Below are 23,400 nucleotides of genomic sequence, written 5' to 3'. Positions count from 1 at the left end.
TTACTTGGGTTTGTCCCACATTCCAAAAACATGCATGGTAGGTAAATTGAAAAAAACAAAACAAAAAACAGATCAAGGTGTGCCTACTGCCGAAGACAACGGTTCAGATGGATGGATAGATGTAAAATAATGACCTATATCGCGCATGATTGTTAACCGTTTATGCATTAAGCAACTATAGGTGCACAGAGTAAACAACCTGACATCTTCGTACTGAGATCAAGTCCTGGATTACATGCCAAAACCACACAACGCCATTTCATTTCCCATTGAAATCTGTTTATTTAAGGTGTAGTACGAAAACCATTGAGCAAAATATCAAAGCAACTGCATTAAGGAAATCTTGCATAAACCAAACTAAGCCATGTTTTAGTCAACCCTGGAAAAAAATAACACTGAAAGTAACACAGGACAATTTAATCGTCTTCCCAATATGAGAAATCACAGTATTTTGCAGCAAGTACATCTGGTTACTTGTACTTGGCAAAAAGGGTACCAATTTGTGACATATGGCAAGACAAAGTTTAAAGTAAAATAAAAAATATATTTTTAAATAAACATCTTGCTACTGACTAATGGCCAATCCATTCATTCTTCATCACAAACATACACCTATTTACAAATACAAAACAAATCTAAAGAAAAAAAAACTATTGGGGAAACATTTCATTCATTTGGCTCATATCAATTCATAGTACAGACAAAACAATTACATGTATTATGGATTTACGAAGGAGTGCTGTAGTCTTAAGTGACAATGTGAATTGGTTTTGTCTCAGTTGCGTGTGCTTAGACGTTTGCCCACCTGGAATTGTTGAATTTGATACCCCCCCCCAACAAAAAATGCACATCTAAGACTACAGTAAACTTAGTTGACCCCTGAGTTTCTAATGCAAAACTAGTGTATGAAATACCTCCTTACAGTGTTTCTTAGTGCAAGCCAGCAATATGCTTAGATTTAACAGAGGTATATTAGATAGCACCCAAGATTCCTCGCAATGTTACTCTGTCGGCCACAATCACAACAAGCAGGATTGGCAGGTGGTGTTTTGATCTGTATCCTCATGAAGACCAGCAGTTCAAATGCTTGAATTTGTATTACATCTATAAATGTGTTTTTCATAGAAAATATAAATATCCCTGAAAGAAACAGATTCACAGCATTTTTCAAGGAAACCAGTGCCGCTACCATAACATCAAGTGTCTTTACAGCCCAAGTTGTCATCCCTCTTCAGCCTTCACTCGCTGTCGTGATAAAGGACAGTCCGCTTACCCCGGTTCCGGGTGTTAATGCGGCCCTTTTTCTGTGGTTTGCTGTCTGATTCGTCACTGTCCTCTTCCTCCAAAACTACTTGTGGTCGGCGCTGCCTTAATTGGCGACCGGCAGTCCTTTCGCCTTGCCTGGCTTGTCTTGGACTCCTCCTCTTTGGACTGCTGTGGGACCCTGAGCTGGCATAAGAGTTTTCACTGGCTGTGGACGACGACTCACTTTCAGAGTATGAACTGTGATTACTGCTGCAGCTTTCCTTCCACGTTCTGTGTTTGGGCTGTTGCTTTTTATTCACTCTCCGCGAGCGGCCAACATTAACTTCCTCTTCGCTGGAATTCGACTGGGAAACGGCATCCTCTTCCTTGTCTTGTTTTGTTTCCCGTTTGGGACGCTTGACATTCTTGTTGTTCTTGGCCGCCGGCTCTTTCTCATCTTCAGATCCTGAGGTGTAAATTCGTTTTCTTTTGGAAGACGTTTGAATCATGCTTTCGTTCCGAGACGTTTTCTTCGACTCGCTCGTATTATGGCAGTCTTCCCTCTGAACTGAGCGTGCTTTGTTCCCGTTTCTCATTTTGCTCTGGCTAGCAGATTCTTCCTCAGAAGCAGAGCTGTCGCTGATGTATTTCTTTTTAGGCAGTACTCGGAGTTTAATCCGCTTGTTGGACGCGATGTCCGACTCATCCGACTCTTCGTCCGATGAACCAGTGGAGCGTTTGCTCCTCAACTTCCTGGGTTTACATTCTAGCTCAGAACTCTTAAAAGCAGATGTGTCATCCCGAGGTCGTTTTGACTTGATGTTCCTTGTGGGCCTCCTGCTCTTGCTCTCAAAATCATCCCTGGGGCAACTGCTTTCAGCTTCACTCTGTTCCTCTTTTTTCAGTCTTTTTCTGTGGTATTTCTTCGGAGTACGACTGAGCACCTTGGAATCACCTGCATCTGGTTTATGACCTGAGGCGGGTTTTTGTTTATCTTGGCTTTTAGACATCGACACTTTACTCTTTTTAGAGTCCTTGAGGGGAGTTTCCTCCTTGTTTCTTCCATTTTGGTGTGGCCGTTGTTGGGGACTGTCCTCTTCATCCGAGTTTACAGGAAGCTGGCGTCGTGTGGTTCTTCGTTTAATGTTCCCTTCCTCCTCCTCCTCCTCCTCCTCCTCCTCCTCCTCCTCCTCCTCCTCTTCCGCTTCCTCCTCCTCCTCTTCCGCTTCCTCCTCCTCCTCACTGGTAATCCTAATCTTTCGGGATGATTTTTTACTTTGCCTCTGACGCGTAGCTGCTTGATTATGTTCCTCCTCCGCATCTCCACAACTCTCTTCTGCAGCTTCCTCCTCCTGCTCAGAGCTGCTGTCCAACTTGTGTTTTGGGCTGTGTCCATTCACGCAAGTTAAAGTTCCTGCAAGCGAAGGAAAAATTTGAGTAAACACGACTTCTGGAGTTTTAAATATGAAGCTCAAGTAACACACACCATTGCTCTTTGTGTTGTTTGACGTTCTTGTATGTCCATTCTGCTTATTGTGAAAGGAGCTGGAAGAGCTGCTGCCATCGCCATTTTCCTCATCCTGGGATTCTTTAGACAATTCGTTTGAATTTGTAGAAGCTAGAACAAAAGAATCATATTTAAACGTTGGCATTAATAAGCTCTGTAAAGCAGTATTTCTAACACAGTGATATAGCAAAATTACTACAGAGGGTGTCAAATTGTTAAGCGGCCAGCACTTAAGAAGATTGTGGTCAAAGATTTACGGATTTAAACAGTGCCCTGATGAGCGGAACTGATCTGTACTGTGGTGGAAACTGCCTTAATACGCCTAAAACAAAGCCTGCTAGGGCTTTCAGTACATGAAAAATACAGCTACCCACCCTGTTGCTCTCCGTCTGACTCAGAACTGCTCTGAAGCACTGTGGTGCGTTTGACGGCCCGGGAAGTGTTGCGGAGGCGGCTCCTTATTGGCTCTTCGTCCTCCTTGTCGTCGTCGTCCTCCTCCTCCTCCTCCTCATCTTCCTCATGTAATGCTTCAAGAAGTTTTATCCTGTTGACAGCTGCCCTTGCTGTTTTCCTCTTGAGTGGTCTGCGGGTAGTGTTTTCTTCCTCATCTTCTTCATCAGAACCCTGGGTAAAGGCTCTGTCGGAGTCCTGGAGGTGACGACTGTCCCTGCGGGAGGACCGGCTGGTGTGACCATTCATCTCCGCTCTTCCCTCTGCATACACAATATAGGACAACCATAACGCTTGGCCTCATCATAAGACAGTGGATGATTAATGCTTGCTTACCTGTCTTCTTTCGGTCAGCAGCAGCAGCAGCGGCGGCTGCATTTCTGGTCAATCGTGTACTTCTGCTATTTGGTGCCCTACTGTGATAGCGATGAACTGAAGAATGGGAAGATGCTTCTCCATTCTCTTGCCCTTCCCCTTCACTGTCAAATGGCTCCTCATCCTCTTCCTCAACCTCCTTCTCATCACTGTCACTCTCAGCAACTAATTAAAAAAACATTTCCATTTATTTACAAAGTAATAAATACTCACTATTTCTCCAACAAGAGGCACAACTGACTTTTTTTACGCTGCTTGGAAGAGTTGCCTCTTGTAACTTGTCTTTTCTTTTCTCTTGCATTCTGTTTGCCTTGATGGTGTTTGGAGGAACCTGGACGCGTCTCCTCCTCTGACTCGCTGAGTTCACTGTCAGACTCTGAAGAAGAAACTTCTGAAATTCCTTACAATGACACACACTTGACCTCTAAAGACGCTATCGTATAGCAGGTTTACAGCTTCACACTTCTTAGCTCTGAAATGATTCCCATGGTTGAATTGAGGAGTGGAGGGTGGGGGGTATGGGTAAGCATCTGAATCATTTATGTACTACAGTATCTAAACATCAGAAAACATCGCAAAGCAACTGACTTGCTTAACAATCTACGCTGTGGGTAAACCGTATTTCTTTTGTACCTGCTGTTGATGAAGCACCTTTAGAAGCAGAATCATCTTCTGAGGAGATGTGACCAGTGCTGCTTCTTTGAGTCCTCCTGGCCCGCTCAGGAACCAAGGTTTTGGCTGAGGTAGATTTGGTCCCGGACACAGACTCCCCTTTTTCCTGAGTTTTGACAGAATCCCTCTTTTGACTGAATGAGGAAAGAGACGACTTATCAGACAATGATTAATGAAGGAATTATATTCAGCGTTAATTGCTCAGTCGCTACTTGGATCAATCTTAGATGATTGATGTAACTAAATTCTATCTTTACAAAGATGATGCTTTGACTTATGAGCGATGCTATAAGGGAGTCATTCATTTAAGTTATCGTGCTTCATCATTCTGAGAAGTGACGCTCTAAATCCCCCAAGATAATATAATGTAATGCAGTTCGACACCACTGAAGATTACAACCGATAAAAAAAAAAAAAAAAGTTATCTGAAGTACATTTTTGTAAAATTGCGTGATTCACCTGAGAGCTTTTGTATTGCATGACAGTGGACAGGTGTACTTATAGTGTCCACTGAAAAAGGCATTGGTTTATAAGTGTGTACTCTACCCAAGTCACTAGGGGACTTATTTTCAAATAGCGTATTGATATTCTCACATCAATGTTATTTCATTGTTTTCACATGCCTCTCCACATGACAGACAGGCCCAAAACTTTGGAAAGAAGCGCACCTTGTTGTGACGGACGGATCATGCTGCAATTTCTTTTTGAATCGCTGGCTGCGACGCAGCCTGGCACTGCTCTTCACTGCTGTTTTGTAATCTGATATGATTGTTCGGATTTGCTCCTCAAAGAAGGCAGAGAGTCTCAAGGTCATGCTGTAAATCTAGGGAAAAAAAAAGAAAAAAAGTTGAGTCTGGCTAGCACTCTCAAAAGGAAAATATAAACGCTACCACAAAGACCTTATTCACATCACTTCAACAAAAATATAATAATCTTAGTTTCAACAAATTTCCTTCATACCTTAGACCGTTTATTGGGTGTGTAGGCTTTAGCATTTGCAAATATTAACCGCGTGTCTTTGCAAAGCTCTATAGGATTTTCATAACGTTCTTCCTCTAAGGTCCTTTTCACGGTGCCAAAGTCCATTGGTGTGTCAATGATATCATGGTAGTCCTGGCAACATAAAGCAAACGGGTAAGAATTCAACCCCAACCGAAGAAACTGAGGTACAGCGCCCACATTACTTTGATTTTAGTGTTACAATGATGCTACTCACAGGATAGTTCTCAGGATCCACAGGCTGTCTGAACGGCTCAGAGTCCTCACACTCAAATATGTAATTGAACAGGTTTTTGCACTGCTCCTTCCAAGCATCTCTGTCTGGCAGCACCTCCACATAGCGCTGCGAACAGTAAAGAAGGGGTTCCTGTCATTAAAAGAAGTTCTCATCCCAATCTGCCCATAATTCACACCATCCACATTATCATTTCTAAAGAGTGATATAACTTTCACAACGTTTCAACTGATGACTGGTAACGATGTTTACCTGGCGCAGCCTGTGTCCCGAGGAAGGTCCTGGTGCCTCTGTATCTGCTTCCTGTGAGAAAAATAAAATATATATTTTTTTAAACTACACTCAAAGCTTCTATTGTATTTTTATTTTATTAATTTTTTATCATTACATAACATACAGTTCACAATATAAGAGTGAATCCCAACACACTTTTTCTTACAAATTCGGTCAATGTTGGAAAAAATGCATACACACCAGCTAAGGTAAATTTTACGTTAAAAATGTAATAGAATTAATTCGCACAAAGATGAGTCTAACCATTAAACTTCTGATTCTGAATATCTGTTCTTAGGGTTTACAGAGAAATTGATGTTTACTTTTAAAACGGGGGTGTACTCATTTGTGTTGAGCACTGTACATATTTCAAGTTAATTAAAGGATGCAGTATAGTAATATAACTGGAAGAGACGTGTATAAACAGTCAAAGGTAGTTGATGTACCTCATCATCTTCATCCAGTTCTTCAACAACATTATATATCTCCATGATGTCTGTGCAGCTTGGATTACTGCAGAAAGGAGGACAGTCACGCAAAATTAGCTAATTATAATTAGAATAACATTGTTTAACAATAAAATAAAATTCAAGAACCTACTTGACAAATTTCTGCAGGACATTGGTAATGATTTTTGCAGAGTGCGCAATCTTGCTCCTTGGCTCGTTGAAAGTGCGGGCGTTGTGTGCAATGTATCTGACATCCCAAATTAATGCTGAGAGGCGTCTGTGGACCAACAGAGGACAGTCAGTGGATAGTGTCTCAAAAACAACCATTAAAATTAATCTGAACAGAGTCAAATGTAAATTTTTCCACAAGTTATGTAGTATCAAGAGTGACCTGTAGAATTTGTTTATGAGTCGAAATCGTATGGTGTCCAGATCAGTAGGGTAAGCAATCACAGTACAGTAGGTGGGATACTGGATCAGGTCTACAGCGCCAGAAAAAGGAGCAGCAATCTCTGTGATCGAAATAACAGAAAGAAGTGTTAGTTTGATGATTTTTAAACAAGGGAGAATTAGTTCATTTTAACAGGCATTTAGTTATACTGAGCAGCATTTGAGATTAAACATAATAATAGGATGCTCTTTTTTGCTTTTTAACCTTGATAAAATTGCGATTAGGTGGTTAAGAACACCACTCTGAGTCTTGATAAAATACCCAAAGTGACTAGGCAAAAAAATCTGGGTGTTATATTTGACTAAACTCTGTCCTTTCAAATGCGCATCAAGAATATTACCAGAACTGTGTTTTTTCATTTTCACAGTATCGCTACGATCTGTCCCATTCTATCCGCTACTGATGAAAAGACCAGAATACATGTTTGTTACGTCTCGCCTTGACCGTTTAGAGGTGTAAAATCCAAAATTCATAAAAAGTGTAAGTGTATTAAGTACACACCAACAGTGATGAGCTGGCTAATGCCAGCGATGACTCGTTCACACTCTTGGTTCCGGCTCCTCTCCCCCCACTCTCCCTTCAGAGGCTTGTACATCAGCTCGCTCATCTCCTCTGCCGTAACAGGGATGCTGCCTCCTTCAGTCTCTGGAAGCTCGGCTGCAAAGCAGAGACACTGAATGAGATATCAACAAAATAAGGAAAAATCAGAAGTGTCTGTACAAAAAAGGAATTATCAGAAGTGTCTGTATAAAATTTGGTGGCAAAACAGACTTGTTGACTCGACATTTCAGAACCAAAGATGACAGTACCACGCTAAATGTCTAGTCGAATATTACCATCATCGGGAATCGGTTCCATATCCCAAGGACTCAGCTTTTCATTTTCGCCATTGTCCCATCTAATAAAACAGAAACAGATTTCATGTTTCTGACATGGGTATGTTTATTTTATTAATCAGGCAAATATATTGGTCTGCTTATCACACCTGACTTTAAAGCACTGGAAGAGACTGTCGGAGTATTCTGGCTGGTATGGCTCCTGACAAACGATGGTGCCAAACCACCAGGCGTCGTCTATAACTGAGCGGAACCGATCACCTGCAAAAAGAGCAGAATATAGCTATGACTATGTTCACTTATTTTTTCATGCAGTGTGAACAGTATAAATGCGACTTTTTTTCAAATCCGACCCGGGCCCCTTTCGTATGTGGATATAAATTGGATAAGTATGCGATGCGTCTGCAGTATGAACGCTCATCTGTACACATCTGACCTATACGTCAACAAAAGCCAAATATGCACTCTGCACGGGCAGGGTGAAGTTCTTGGGAGGGAGACTGGCAATCACCCGTGAATCTGCAAATATTTTTTTGAGCAACAGTATTGACTTTATATATGACTTTATATAATCCCACATGAAACATAAAGTTGACATTTGAGTCATCTTGAGTCGACGTGGCCATGAAATGAGGAGATTGAAAAGAATCGCCTCATTCCTCCAAAATATTTCTACCTCCTTCTGCATCGCTTCTCTGTCAAAATGAGGTGATAAGATAAACCCCTTTACGCTGGGCCATAGTTCTGTAAACACTATCGCGTGTCTTGACGTCAAATGTGTCACATCACGAACACGTTCTGTTCACATTAGAAGTTGTATTTGTGCTTGTAAAGTTAACAAGTACATAGAAAGATCGGATTTAAAAATCTGAATTGGGAATCATACCCTGCAGTGTGAACCTAAGTCTATGTGTACAGGGGTTGATGCACGCTGTTGAACCAACTCACCTGGTTGCCAGTTTCGACGGAGTGCCTCATCATAACTTTGCCTCAGCACCAGGAAATCTATTACGTCAGGCATATCATGATACCTGTCAAGAGAAATCAGTTGTATTTATTAAGGAAAATAAACCCAAAAGTGGCTATCAGGTTCCCTTAGTTTTCTATTATTTTCCTTCTGTCCGTCTACCCTGATGCCTGGCAAAAGTGACTTACTTGACAGAGAAGGACTTGTCTGTGATTTTGCCTGTGCCGTGGTCGATCAGACTCAGTTTCAAACAGCAGAGTGTCGGAGGGCATACTTCATATTTGATTCCAGTAATCTTAACAAACTCTTGGTCCTGGAAAAGAAGCAATATTTTTTTTCTCTTACAAGACTACCATAAAACAGAATTTGGAGAGTACCAGTGTCAAGAATAAACCAGGTACATTTCATCATATACAACTGTCTATTTTTCTAACGGCATTAGAGTCCTCATCTTATTTGCCGTACCCGCAGCTCCATTTTCTTCCAGGGTTGCTTGTCTAAATTGATGGGGTACAAATCACTTCGTCTTACAGCCTCAACATAAGCCTCGTGGCCTTGTCGGAAGTAAATCACCTAAAACAGAAACAAAAAATACAGATATGGTTTATTGTTTTGGCTGTTACCAAATATTGCTAGAGGACAACAAACGTGAGAGGTAGTACAAATTCCTGGTAAAGCCAAGAAAATAAATAGAAGCAGTACCCAACAAATAAATAGAATGAAATACAGTAATTTCTGGACTACAAGGCGCACCTGACTCGAAGCCGCGCTAGCCAAATTTGGGGAATACTACACATATAAGCCGCGCCCGACTGTAAGCCGCAGGTGTTTTTAATTATACCGCACCGGGTTCCCGCTACTTTATTTTCCATAACGAGGGTGCAAGTTTTCTCGCTCTCGTTTTGTCTCTCCTACTGTATTTGGGGGCTCACAAAAAAGTAGCGGCTTGTAGTCCAGAAATTACTCTGCTTCAGAGGTTGAGATTAGTTTTTAAAAACACACCTCATCACCCATCTGGGGAACAAAAGGAGATTTCCGTGGAATAACATCAGTGATCCATAACGAGGGTCGAAACTCCATAGAGACTTCTCTGTTGACGGATGGTCTGACTTTTAGCCGCTGATTGGAGAGAATATATAAAACAGTGAGTAACATTACCAGAACTTTGAGTCAAATTTAGATTTTCCCTACAAATTAATGCAGTTATGTAGTGCTGCACAACTTACTCTGGGAGACCTGTTCTTGGATTTCTTGGCCTTCTCTTTCCCTTTTGCTCCAGTTTTTTCTTCCTCATCACTCTGCTGCTGTTGCGGCTGCTGCTCTTTCTCTTCCTCCTCTTCATTGTCCTCCTCCTCCTCTTCTGAACTGCTGAGCTGGCGTTGTACTCGTTTACGTGATGACAAGGGAGTCGATGGCTGTAGATTGATGCCAGCGTCTGCTGTCCAGTCCGAATAATCACTGCACGAGTGACTGCACAAATGTTAAGTCATATTAATGAATTTATGCAACATTGTATATCTTGCTGAGGAAAACAGATCAGTGGATTTAGCTTGCAACCTAACAACTCTATAGGCCTGACAACGTTGATGATTTCATATAACAGTTAGGATATTTGTAAAATGCAAAGAAATGTAAATACCTTGGGCTGTCACTATTCCACTCCTCATTAGATGAGTCGAGTTCACTGCCATCCAAGTCGTTGTCCTAAACAGACAAAAAGAGGAGGCCATTGACTATTCAATGAAATCAATGGCTGACTGCAGATGAATGACCTCTCAAAACACATCACAAGAGAGTGGTGAATGTGATACCTCGGTGTGTGCATCAGAGCTCGCAGTCTCCTCACCCTCCTCACATGACAGGTCGATGAATTCCAGCGTGTCACTGTGACTTTGTGCTCGCTTTACAGGAGGAGGCTCCTCATCAGATTCATCCTGAGAAAATAAGATGTGGAAAGTTTTGTTAACGCTTTACAATGAATTTCTTTTGACTGAGATCAGTCCCGACTGGATAGAAAATTTAAAAAAAAGATACAAATTAGGGCTGAAGAATTCTAAAAAATTATTCACCAATTTTTTTGCAGGTCATTTTAAAGGCTATTGCATGCAAACACCAAACAGCATAGATGTCAAACATAAATCACGTAAAAGACTCATTTTGACCTACAGTGATTTCTAGACTATAAGCCGCTAAAAAGGTGCGCCTTATCCAACAGATCGCAAGGGGACACACTATAAAGGAAGCGCAAAAATGTCAGGGAGAGCAAAACAAACCAAGTGAGCCCAAATACAGTAGGAGAGAGAACAAGAGCGAGACAATTTGCGCCCTCATTACGGAAAAGAAAGTAGCGGGAACAGGGTGCGGTACATTAAAACCCCTACGTCTTACAGTCGGGTGCGTCGTATGTGTAACAAACTCAAATATTCCCCAAATTTAGCTAGCGCAGATTATAGTCAGGTGCGCTTTATAGTCCAGAAATTACTGTATATTATGCATAAAACAGTGGGGGAAATTGTTTTTGATGGCATGGGACCTTAAACATCCTCAGTAGATTCTACACAAATGACAATGCACATTTCTACTAAGGCAATTATGAAGTCAAACAAGGGGTTGGAACGCATGCTGCTTTTCACACCTATTTTCTATTCATTTTAATATTTTACACAAGGCTATCAATATCAGCTGTCGCGAGAGAATAATTGTATTTGTTTTTATTGTCTAATTGCTAAGATGTTTTATTCTATGCCTAACATTTGAAATAAAAAACTTTTATTGATGTTTTTGCAGTTGTGCCATTCTTTATGCACTTATTATCGGTCATAATTTTGATATTTAACCTAGTTTGAGACACAAACAGCAAAAACCTGCAAAGATGCTGGGAATAGGGAAGGCTGCAGCAAATCTGACCATGACATCTACAAGACAAAAAGAACCAAGCTAGAACCTACTCGACAGCTGCTGTACATTATGCGTCTCTTCTTCGTGTTATATAAGGCCACCTCTTCATCTCCTTTGGCAACTCTGATGTCAACCTGGTCCCTGGAAGACAATCAGATGAGTATCACTGTAAATTATAGAGATGTGAAGGATTAATAGGTATTACATGTAGCTATACAGCAGTTTAAAAAAAATTATATCCCATTGAACCTGAAGTGGCAGCACAAAGGAAGAGTGTTAAACACATCTGCCATGCAATTTTGAGATTGGGGATTTGAATCTGGGTTTGGGCACTCCTGTGTGAGATAAGCATTTTTTTGCCCGTGATTGCGTGGGTTTTCTTGGGGTAACTCCAGGCTTGCTCCCCCGCATTCCAAAAAGCATGCACGTTACATCCATGTATGACTCTAAATTGTCCTTAGATGGGAAAGTATGATTTTTTTGTCTACATATGCCCTCCAGTGCAGGGTGGACCCCGCCTCTCTCCTACATGACCATAGTGAGGATAAGCAATATAGAAAATGGATGGATGTATAGTACAAATTACAACAAAAATCTGAAGTGAAGGCCACTTTAGAAGGATTATATTTATGCGAATGTTCATATATATACTGTACATTAAAAACAAAGGTGATAAAACTTTTACAAAACCCCAAAAAGTGGTGGTGGTGGTGGTGGTGAGGGGTGTTAACAAAATGCCCACATTACTAATAAATCATTTAAATTTTCTTCAATTTCATGCAGTGAAGTTCATGACTGGTGAGTAGGAATGGGAATCGAGGACCGGCTCCCAGTGTTTCAATTCCTTGGCATCGTTTGCCGTTTTTTTTGCTAACGATTCCCTTATTGGTTCCGTTTGGGACGATGGCGTCACCACGCGCGCAACATTTACGAGGGCATCGAGCAACAAACATGGCGCCACGCTCGAAAGTTTGGTGACATCTTACAAGAAAAGCTAACAGGGCGCCTTGCAATATTTGCAAATCGGATATTTCGGCTAAGGGAGGAAACGCAACCACTATGGAATGGCATTTGCACACAGCATGTGATTACTGTCTGTCGTGTTTGTGAGCGCTCCGAAGTCTGGAGGGATCAACCCAGCAGCAACGCCCGCCAGCAATGCAAGTGTTCTCTCCTATCAACACACCAGGTACTATTAGCGCCAGTTTGCCTTTATGTGAAACGTGCCATTAGTAACTGCTAATGTTAAAGCCCGTATCTCACTAAACTTCAAGGTTGCATAACATGCAAAGACGTACAGAACAAACCATGACTTAAAAGCAACACTCGCTACTTCCACACTTTCTGACTCTGCTCATAGGCAGCTCACGGCACTCACACTCCAGTCTACTGGCTGCATGTGCTTTGACTGAGGCAGGGAGGAGGGGTTTTTGAGTGCTCAGTGCATATGAGTGTTGAAATGTTACTGGAGTTGACATTATTGTCACAAAATAATCTAGGTTGTAGTAGTTTGTAAATTTCTATAGAATATTTATTTTTATTTTTTTAATGTTGTTAAAATGTTTATTTTCAAATCTTTCTTTTTTTTCTGGAGACCCCATGGCATCCCATTGAGGAGTCCTCGAATGTGGACCTCTGAAAACTTCACTGTTGGGTTTGTAAGGCCATGTTACTTTTAAACGTGTCTCTTGTTTAAAGATACAACTAAGACATAAAAAAGTGGATGCTAATCTATTTATTCTCCTTTTTTCAAAAAAATAATCGATAAAGAATCAAATCGTTAAGCAGAATTAAAAATATAATCAGAATCATAAAAATCTTATCAATTCCCATCCCTATTGGTGAGATACTATTTCTCTGGAGTCAGATTTAAAAATATGAACCTAAAATAGAAATTTAACCTGTTTTTCAGTTTTGACCTTGAAACACCACAATATAATTTTTTTTAAATACCAGCATTTCTTTTTTCAAAGCTTTTAACCAGTATGCTTCAATCAATTCTATACTGTGATAGCAAGAACAACAAAGGAATATAAAAGTATTTTAAAAGACCGGGGGGCGAGAGTATGCTGGGGTCCACTGGATTTAAATTTGTAAGAAAGAAGTATTTTTTTTCCTTTTGGATTAAAAAATAAATGTAGTTTACTGTATATCCTTGTCCTGTCAAAAAACATGCAACTCTTATTTACAAATAAAATATACTGGTAATTATTTTTAAATGCATCTAGTCAAAGTGATTATTTTTTACTGAGCATGTCTCAAACAGGTAGAGCCTACCCGGTTTGTTCAACTCTCAGTAATTTTCTGAATTCTGTTTACCTGTAGGTGCTCGTTGGGAGCTCTGGCACCACCACCCGACGTCTCCAGGCCTGTAGGTCTCTCTCTGTGGCCATCTGACTGCGAGGTGCATTCTGGTGCATCTGCCTAACACCTTCCACCTGTCCGCTCCGCCGCAAACCCACATTAGGAGGAGACTGCACTTCCACGCGATCAGTTACAGACACTGCAGAAAAGAGAAAAAAAACAGAAATCGGGGGGTATTCATTTAGACAAACAAAAGAAGGATTGAAATATTTAATAAATAAACCCAAGTCAAGGTGCAAACTCCCCGTTCGCCTTCACGAGCGAAAGTCGGCCAGGTTCGCAGAAGAACCGGGTAATGTGCACGAAGTTGAACATCACAGGACCGTTTTGTAACCAGGTATATTTTATTTTCATGCGTCGTCAAGTGCGCACAATTTGCCCATTTAAATTCAGCAGTGATTTACATGACATAATTGATTGTCGACTTTTGTCGTCCAACTGCGGTTGAATGTAATAATGCAGTAATCATGACAAAACGTAACTTTATGTATTAATAAAATTCCATGTGCAAAATGTAGGGGTATACAGATGGGAAAAAATGGCACTCTGCAAGTTCCACAATTTGGATTAGAATCTTAATACAATAGCATAGTGGACCGAAGTGCAGGGCTGGACTGGCCATCTGGCATACAGTGCAGATGCCCGGTGGGCCGGCCTCTTTTGGGGATGATGCATGCTTTTTCATGATTATTTTCCTCCAAGAGACTGGCCCACAATTTAGAAGAGCCAGTCCATGAATCTATTTTGAATATAGATAGCAAACTGACACATCATCAATAAACATCATTGGCAGAACTATCATGTTAGGCAAGACTGGCTGGGCCGGGCCGGTTGGCCGAAGTCAAAATGCCATGGCCGATTTTTTTTTTGTGCCAGTCCAGCCCTGCTAATTGATCTTAGAAACGAGGTAGAGGTTTTATTCCTAAAAAAACCCACATGTATTTATTATTGTAGGCCATTGCAACATTATGCGCAGTTCAAACATTAACACTGTACTTGAATGTAGGAAAATAAGTGTACTTACTTCGAATGTATTGAGAATATTGAATGAAAATCGTACTCCAATAAAAGTAAAAAAACACATTTCCTAAACTTTAAATAACCGGTAAAAAGCATCTGAGTTTGTTTTGTTGTTGTAAATACGTTAAACATTCTGGAAGTAAAAAAAAAACGTGCAAAGACCAAGATCACTTTAGTGCAGAATTGCTCAGGTATTTCGGGAAACTTATTCACCCTCTCAATTGTCCCAATTTTTGTTTGTAGTTTTGTTTTTTGCGTGGGGCTAAAATGGTGATGAGCTGATGCAACCAAGGAACAGTATATAAGTTCCTTAATTTCTTTCATCTGTGGCGATTTGGCAGTTGCCACTTTTATTTGTAAGAACTTTACCCATTTCTACCACTACAATGGGCAGTTAGCCATCAAGCTATGCCAAGAACCCCCCCCAAAATTCCATCTTCCCAGAAGTGTTGTGTATTTGTTAGTTGGACTACAATGTCTCTGGCGTGTGCATGCATGAGTGGTGCACGTAGTGAGATAGCGGCAAAATAGGCGGCACTGCCGCTGAATGAACATGTGATGTCATGGCTAGCTACACTCAAATGTGGCTAGGAGATGTTTATACTGTTTAGCCACATTGGCTAAAACGTTTCATGACCCAGCGCCAACCCTGCAAGTAATCATACCTCTACGTGGTGTGCTTGGGGCTGCTGGCATTGCCGCCCCCTGGCCCTCAGCTTGTGCAGCTACAGGAGCTCCAGCTGAGCCAGCCTGGTTCCGACGCTCCTGTTGTTGCTGAAGATTTCGGATGGCCTCGTCGAGTAGGCTGCTGCGTCTGGTGGCAACCTCCTCGACTTCTGCAGTCTGCTGACTAATCACTTGCTCCACCACCTCTCCATCACCTTAACAAGAGTCACCACGGAAGAAGGTGAGGTTAGACAGCAGGTTCAAATTAGCACAGCCACATGGTTGTTTTTGTTCTTACTGGTAGCAACGTATCCCAGCTGAGGAACCAAGTGTTCAGCTGCAACGTTCTCACGACCTGGAACAAGTCGCTGATACCTGGAAACCCACACAAATTTAAAATATACAAAAGTCTCTATGCTTTGACCATTTTGTGAAGTCAAAACACATATAGGCACAATACTGATGGCAGACAACTAACTGTCAGTCTACCTTGGCGGATGGGGGTTCCCATCTACGTCCACTAGAAAAGGTGGAGGCATGAGATGTGGAGCCTGCTGTGTCTGTTCATCAAGCACAAAGCCGTTGGAATCTCGAATTAAAGGTCTGTAGTCTGTGTGGAAGAAAACCTGGTCTGGAAGCTGTATGAAGACCAAGAGAAACAGCCATTACTTAAACAACATTTGCATTGGGGACTGAAGTTTAAACGCTGGCTAACCTGTAATAGGCATTCCTACATACATGATATAAACTATATACAGCGACTGTGCTTCAATGTGAGTGCTTTTCTTGCCTTTTCGTAGGGTTTTGAGCTACCAAAGCCAAAGATGAGCAGATGGCCATGAGAGTCTGTGCAGGCGAAACGCTGACCATCAGGAGTGAATTTGCAGTCAAAAACTGCTCCGTAACCTTGACCCTCAATCTGGATGGGGAACACATCAAAACAAATATAGAAGATTAACTCTTGACACAGGATAAACCTTCTAAACGCCAAAATGGACCTCCTCACATTTTTTGCAACCAGACAAATCGATATAAGGTGAAAAAGACTTGAGGGTTTTTCCTTGATTGTAATTTCATCAAAATTCTGTAGCATACCATGTTGAAGTAGTGCTGTGTGCTTGTCCCTCGCACCAAGTCCCATATGAAGACATTTCCATCATGGCCTGCTGACAGAATAATCCGGGCGTCGAAGGGGTGTGGCTCGAGGACAAACACTTCTGCCTCATGGCCCTGAAAACGAGGTTTATTTTAGTCACTTCTATTGTGCTTAGCTGGATTGTCACAATTATAATAATTAAGTGCAACAATGTGTGCAGGATTACTTTGAGGACATGTAGCAACTGTCCGGTGTAGGAGTTCCACACTTTTATCAGATAGTTACTAACGGTGGTGATGACTGTATTGTCATGGCGATCCCACGCTACCATGGTGACTTTGGGCTTGAAGTAGCTATCTTCTCCACTCATTGGCTCGGTACTGAAGAAAAAAACAATACAACATGAAAATGGGTATTTTTAAGTCAAGACTTGTATAATACTGCCAGACTGCTAGTATTTGTTTATTTTAATAGATTATTTTCAATGGACAGCAAACAGCATGCTAACCCAGGAAGAGTGGTGGACATGTTCAGTAAGATGCATCGCCACTGCTGGCGCTGATGTAGCTTCCAGATCCTTGCGGTGCCATCTCGGCTTCCACTCACAAACCTGACAAGTAAAGTTAACTTAAAACATTGCCCTTTTTAATTATTAGAGAAATATATCCACAAGCAACGAGTGAGATGTTCAAAATAAAATCAATTGATTGCATACCTTTCACCTGAGTGGCAAAATTGGATGCTGTCAACTTTGTCCTAAATGGAAGCAACATGCATAGAGTTAACAGGCAAATTCTGCGGTCGTTGAATCAAAGCCCCTATTCAGCCAAAAGTTTAGGCAAGTCAACTTACCGTGTGCTCATGGAGCTCTGACATCTTTTCTGGACTTCCACTCCCGACGTAATATATTCTGATGACGTCATCAGTGCTTCCTGTGGCTAAGAAAAGTCCACCTGCAAAGACGTTAAAGGGACACTTATCATGGTCTCACCCTGAAATAAGATAAGTTCTCAATTTACAAATGACATTATGAAAATGAACCAATTACCTGGGCTGAATGAGGAGCACACAGTCTGCACTCCAGGTCTCGGACGCTCTACAAACTTGTGTGGACGATCACTTTAAGGGATTATAGTCAAAATCAAAGGCAAGTCAAGTCAGTTTTAGTTAGGCTGGTTACACAAATGAAGACAATTGGACGGTTTTTGCCCCAAATTTGCTACTTCCCAAATCCCAGCCAAGGAAGTCAACTGCCTGACTATCTTATGTCTTAAGTTTGTCCTATGAGATTGTGCTTATGTCTGAGGTGTGTTGAGCGTGGATTCATCCAGATAACAGAGTTGACAAACCTTAAATATTAAACAAGTTCAATATTTACGAGTGGTAGGCCCCCCTACTCAAGCCGTTTCAATCTATGGACTGTGATATGAACGGAATCGTAGTAGTCAATCAATGAAGCTAAGTTCCCTGACTGACCAGCGAAAAGACAGCGGTACATAAAACAAAATGTCCTATATGACAATGTTTTTTTTTGTATAAACGTGGGTTCCCAAGATGGCAGGAAGAACAGGAATCTTTCAAGAGGTGCTTTATAGATGTTATAAAACACAATTGTCAAATCAGCACAGAACATCTTACTATTTGTCGTAGGCATACCGTTACCGTACATATGTATAATTTAGATGAGACATGCCATTTACAGTAAGTAGTACAGTAACTGTTATGAAAACTAGCCCCCCAAGAAACACAAAAAGCACTTATTTTAATTTATTAATCCACCAGTCATTCATTTATGTTTTCTATTATTTGTGACCACAAAGAACACAAGAAAATATCAGCTTAAAGCTGCACTCACCTAAAATTGATGTTATTGACGTCCCACTGCCAGAAGCATACTGTGGCGTCGGTACCAGTGGACAACATGTAACGTTTTGAGCCCTTGGCAAATGGTGAAAACTGAAATAACAACATTCAAACACCACAAATTTAATAAAATTGCATAAAATTAAAAAACTGTAGCCAGTAGCCACAAAAAAGTGCACAGTGCAAAGAACTACGGAACTACTAGTATTTACAGTGGGTACACATAGTATTCAGACCACCATACATTTTTCACTCTGCATACTGCAGCCACTTGCTAAAATCTTTTAGGTTCAATTTTCTATCAAGGTACATACAGCACCCCATATTGACAAAAAAAAATTATATATAAAAATTAATTATACAACAGTAATGGCCATAAGTACTGAGACCCTTTCTTGTGACACATATTTCTGCTATCATCCTTGCGATTGTTTTACACCTTGATTGGAGTACAATTATATTGACTGAACTTGTTTGGGAAAGGCATAACATGCCTCCATGAGGCCTTACATCTCACAGCATGCCAGAGAAAATGACAATTCATGATGGCGAAGGAAGTTCCCAAAGAGCTCAGAATGAGAAAGCACAGATCTGGTCATGGTTAAAGAACTATTTCTGCTGCACTTAAGGTTCTTAAGCGCACCGTGACTTCCATAATCCTTAAATGGCAGACATTTGGGATGACGAAGACTCTTTCCTATGGCTGGCTGGCTGGCCAAACTGAGCAATCGGAGGACAAGAGCAGTAAAGAAGAACAAATATCACCGTGGCTCAGCTCCAGAGATACTGTGGGGAAATGGGACAGAGTTCTTGAAAGTCAGCCATCACGGAGTCTGGAGCCCTCCACCAGTCAGGGCCTTATGGCAGAGGGGCCTGACAGAAGAGTCTCCTCAGTGTAAAAATCTTAAAGCCCGCTCAGAGTTAACCAAAAAACACATGAAGGAATCCCAGATTATAAGAAATAAGATTGATGGAACTTTTTGGCCTTAGTTATTAAAAGCATGTGGCCAAACCAATCCCAATGATGAAGCATGGGGGAGAAACTTTAACATGGCCGTCCACCAACGGACACCATTCAACCAAATTTAAGACTGAAAACTTTCCATACCCACTGTATATGTTGATCACTAACAAAGGTTAACAAGCTCAGAGCTGGCCAATAGTAATGTCGATATGTGTCGTTTTGAAAATGAGGTATGAATTCACCTGAAGGGAGGTAATAGATCCACTGTGTCCCTGCAGCACAGCCACAGGCGCACAGGTACGAAGGCACCACACACGGATGGTTTTGTCACAACTTCCCGCAGCAATCAGCGTATTCTCAAAGCTGACGGCCAAGTCTGTGATTTCAGCAGAGTGTCCTCGCAATGTTGAATGAAGTCGCCCGTCAAAGGAAGACCAAATCTTTACCAAACAGTCATCTGAGCCCTGACGAATAAGGCGGCAAGGCAAACATTAAAAATGCTTTTACGGTGTGAGATTTTCATATTTTTAAATAACAGTTACAGTCAAAGAAATCATTGGCTGCGTTTCACTATATAAGGTTTCTTCTTACTGTGAAGATCCTGAGACCGGTGCGATCAAATGCAATACAATACACAGCAGACAAATGCCCCAGGATTCGCCGATGCAGATGCATGCGCCCGTAGTTGCTGACAAGATTGATTGAACTGTAGCGCTGCGCTCCGGTCAGCTCTCTTCCTCGACAGACGTTCACTGTTAGCGACAAGATGAAAACTTTCAAGAGAGGGCTACAAACTGGACGCAACACCAACCAACAAGGAGACAGGAGTGGGCAGGAGATACAGCGGCTATAAAGATTTCACACAACACTGTTCAAGTCCCAGGTTTTTATGACATAAAATGAAAACAAGATCAATCAATTCAAAACTGCTTCCACCATAAATGTGGGGATTTTTTTTTTTTTTACAACTCAATAGAAAAAACTTTTTTAAGAGGATTTAAAAATAAACAACCGAGAAAAATGTGACTGCACAATTGCGCAGACCCTCTTATAATTATAATTTGAGGTATTTTTCAAAAGAGTCATCCCAGGATATCTCACATTAATATCTCGGTCTAATTTTTGTTTTATCCCAAAATAATTGGCATTTGAACAGGGGCTGTAGATTTTTTATATCCACTGTATGTCGGAAAGCATGTTGTAGGGCATCATGAAGAAACTTCACTTAACCTTCTGCTCCCTGGCTGCCACAAGACTTGATTAAGAATGTGTTAGTGACAAAATGCAAGTAAATTACACAGTTGATATCATTTGTCAAGACTGGTGCAAGTAAATTACACAGTTGAGTATACCAATTGTCAAGACTGGTTTAAGTTTGCCCACTTCCACCCTTGCCATAAATCATCAACAAAAAAAAGTGTGCACATTATCCTCACTGAAGTACTAAAACAATACAAGTGAATTGACCAATAATGTCGAACCTTTTCAAGCACATCCATTCACTTTAAAAGATGCAGATGAGTATAGTGGGAGGACAGACCTACCTATATGTGGAGGTTTCTTGTGGTTCAAAGGCCTCTCTGGTGGTCTGCCCCTGTGAAGGGCTGCGTATGATGAAGTTTTCAACCGTACACCATCAAATTCTGGAAATGTAAAATGCAGAAATTCTCATACAGCCATGTGCTGTTTCTGCTTTAAAACACAGCTACATTTGATAACATTGTATTGGTTATAAGAATGTAGGTAAAGAGGCTTGCTGTTTGTAGTAGTGAGTGAAACAGTGCTGACAGTCTACAGAAAATAGCAAAAAAAAAAAAAAACAACTATGGTACCTTTCGAGGTCCTAAGCATCGACTGCTTTCCAGATCCCAGGAGCGAGTGCACACCAGGGACACAGGACGGCACCTCTTTGTCAAGAATCGGTCCAATCTGCTTACATATTTGTAGCAAATGGTCTGGTGCAACATGCCTGTTGGCTGCAACCTGTAAGGGGGTAAGAGGAGAGAAAGCAGCTTGACATTGTGCTTACTGAATAAGTCACTGAGTTGGACTAAGTTGGTTATTTGCATTACAGAATGGGAAACGTGTCAAAACAATCTTAAACCCCTTTTTTATTTTTTTGATTCTATGATTTTATTATTCTTGTGTTTTGGAAGAAACACACATTGGATATTTTCCATTTTCATAAGAGCATGAAAGTTGCTTGGACATGATTTGTAAAGATAAAAATAAAAATAAAATAAAAGCTGGATTGTTCTTCATAGTCACATAAAATTGAGACTGACTGTCTTGGTCACAATATTAACACTACAGTTATGGGGAATCAGATGTGCTGAAAAGTGATTCTTTGTTTTTCTTCCAATTTCAAGTTTTCTCTGTAGAATGTTTATAATCATGTTTTGTTTTAACGAGATTTCCTCGGACGAGAAACTGTCACGATTATGCTTCTCAAGAGCTTTTCCGCGAGGCGTGGCTCTCTATGTAAAATCTTTACTTTTAATCGACCAATCAGAGAGCTGGTGACAGGCAAAACAACGCGCAGACGACGCATCTCAGTCTCTGATTGGCCAATGAAGCGGCCTCGCCAGCAAAAGAAGCCAAACTACCCACCCTATCTGCAGTACAACTGTCGTGGCTAAATTATAAATAAAACCTTATAATACGTTAACGTCTGAGGCTATCTTATCTCAATTCACGTCGAGTTATATGTCAGAGGTCAAGTTGTGAGCTTGTACAACATCACGGCTCGAATAAAGCCTACAGTACTTCAAAGAGATTAGAACAAAGAGCGTAAACAAGCGCTAAATGTGGAATCCTGTCCTGTCGCGACACATCTACAATTCACCCACAATGAATTGAATGATAGTACAAATTCAAAATAACTCGTACCACATCTTCATATGTTCTCGGGTGCTCATTTCCCAGCCAGTCCAATCTCCCCGGTAAGAGCTGTAGAAAACAGAGCTCAGTAAAACGGGAGACTCAACACAAACCGGCACTTTAGACATTTAGATTGTACAAAAAAAAAAGAAAAAAGTTAGTGATATCAAACGGCTGAGACGCCGAGGGATTTAAGAGTCTAAACAAGTCCGATTTACCACCATCGGATAGCATCAAGAGCACACATCACGAAGCTAGAACACATACCTGATATTCCTCTAGTTCGCTCACCAGGACCTGCAAGTCGGGTGGAATGGGGCAATTATTTGCGATTACCTCTCCCAAGGCTGTTATCAAAGAGCTAAAGCAACTATTTTAAAATATAACACAAAACAGTTAAGCATGCTAGCTTACCTCAGCCGTTCTCCGACACGGACCCGTCGTTAGGAAGCGAGATATCAAGTAATACAGCTCTGAAAATAAAAGACACCGGGGCGATTGGTGTGATTGAATTAACAGAAGCGGTATCAAAGTAAACTAAGCTATCAATCGGGGTTCCTTATGCGGCTTACCCGTTTCGAGAAGCGAAATGTTCCGATTTTTGGCCATTTGACTCGGATGTAATTTGGAGTGAAACACAATGTCGGGCTAACTTTGTAATAACGGCAAAATATGATATATATTTATTTAATTTCGGTCACACAGGTCTGACCCCCTCCACGGCTGCTCCCGCTTGCTATTCAGCCTGTTCGCAGTCGCCATTGGAAGGATGAGGCCTCCGCGATAGAACTTACTTCCGCCACAGAGACACACACAGGAAAAAGGGAGAGGGGGGAGGAGCGAGCTCAACAAAAGACACACACAAAAATCTACACGTTGTCGGCCAAATTAAACTAACCTGCTCGTACACTCTGTATAAATATAAACGCGTAGCTCAACGTGACGACATTTTTAGTACACACTCCCTTTGAAATGCAAGGCGACAATCACGCAGTCGCCCCTTCGTTTTGGACCAAGGTCGCGAGTTCGGCGCATGACGTCATGATTATTGAACATTCATATCGAGCTGATTTAGGTTGATTTACGCTTTGGTATCATTTGCATTGCAATTTATGTATTTTTGTGAAGTTTATATTCTCATCCAAGTATGACATCAGTTTTGGAGAGCAGTCATACATTTTAAAATAATT

General features: G+C 41.1%; 1 protein-coding gene across 2 annotated transcripts; it reads right to left on the bottom strand.

The window, feature by feature from the left end:
- Positions 1–257: 257 nt before the first annotated feature.
- Positions 258–23,037, bottom strand: brwd1 (bromodomain and WD repeat domain containing 1). 2 transcript variants are annotated; one of them, XM_086080293.1, is made up of 44 exons: positions 22,783–23,037; positions 22,625–22,683; positions 22,478–22,507; positions 22,220–22,279; positions 21,163–21,313; positions 20,875–20,973; positions 19,922–20,082; positions 19,573–19,794; positions 18,359–18,459; positions 17,552–17,622; positions 17,356–17,456; positions 17,219–17,259; positions 17,012–17,113; positions 16,730–16,883; positions 16,503–16,637; positions 16,198–16,326; positions 15,897–16,045; positions 15,706–15,782; positions 15,407–15,622; positions 13,677–13,860; positions 11,408–11,498; positions 10,271–10,393; positions 10,099–10,163; positions 9,686–9,929; positions 9,462–9,578; positions 8,925–9,032; positions 8,648–8,772; positions 8,441–8,523; positions 7,642–7,753; positions 7,493–7,554; positions 7,158–7,313; positions 6,597–6,717; positions 6,357–6,482; positions 6,203–6,269; positions 5,736–5,786; positions 5,466–5,591; positions 5,210–5,362; positions 4,918–5,072; positions 4,211–4,383; positions 3,819–3,965; positions 3,539–3,742; positions 3,127–3,465; positions 2,732–2,863; positions 258–2,659 (listed from the first exon to the last, which is right to left on the bottom strand). In XM_086080293.1, exons 1-44 carry the CDS (start codon positions 22,817–22,819, stop codon positions 1,239–1,241), a joined length of 6,780 nt encoding a protein of 2,259 aa, XP_085936419.1. In that variant the 5' UTR covers positions 22,820–23,037; the 3' UTR covers positions 258–1,238. The 2 variants fall into 2 exon arrangements, with proteins under 2 accessions (XP_085936419.1, XP_085936420.1); XM_086080294.1 differs by having other exon boundaries at positions 3,819–3,953.
- Between the last annotated feature and the right edge of the window lie 363 nt (positions 23,038–23,400).

This window comes from Leptonotus elevatus, chromosome 7, assembly GCF_054856555.1.
Source record: "Leptonotus elevatus isolate MCC_2025b chromosome 7, RoL_Lele_1.0, whole genome shotgun sequence".
NCBI lineage: Eukaryota > Metazoa > Chordata > Actinopteri > Syngnathiformes > Syngnathidae > Leptonotus > Leptonotus elevatus.
The sequence above is the reverse complement of the archived record's forward strand: the minus strand, read 5'-3'. Positions and strand labels throughout refer to the sequence as shown.

Coding starts and splice junctions, on each gene's coding strand:
- brwd1 (XM_086080293.1), bottom strand. CDS start 22,819: ATGGCCAAAAATCGGAACATTTCGCTTCTCGAAACGG. Junction 7,754..8,440: donor CCGTCGAAACTGGCAACCAG/GTGAGTTGGTTC, acceptor CTCTTTTTGCAG/GTGATCGGTTCCGCTCAGTT. Junction 5,363..5,465: donor TGGATCCTGAGAACTATCCT/GTGAGTAGCATC, acceptor TTATGTTGCCAG/GACTACCATGATATCATTGA.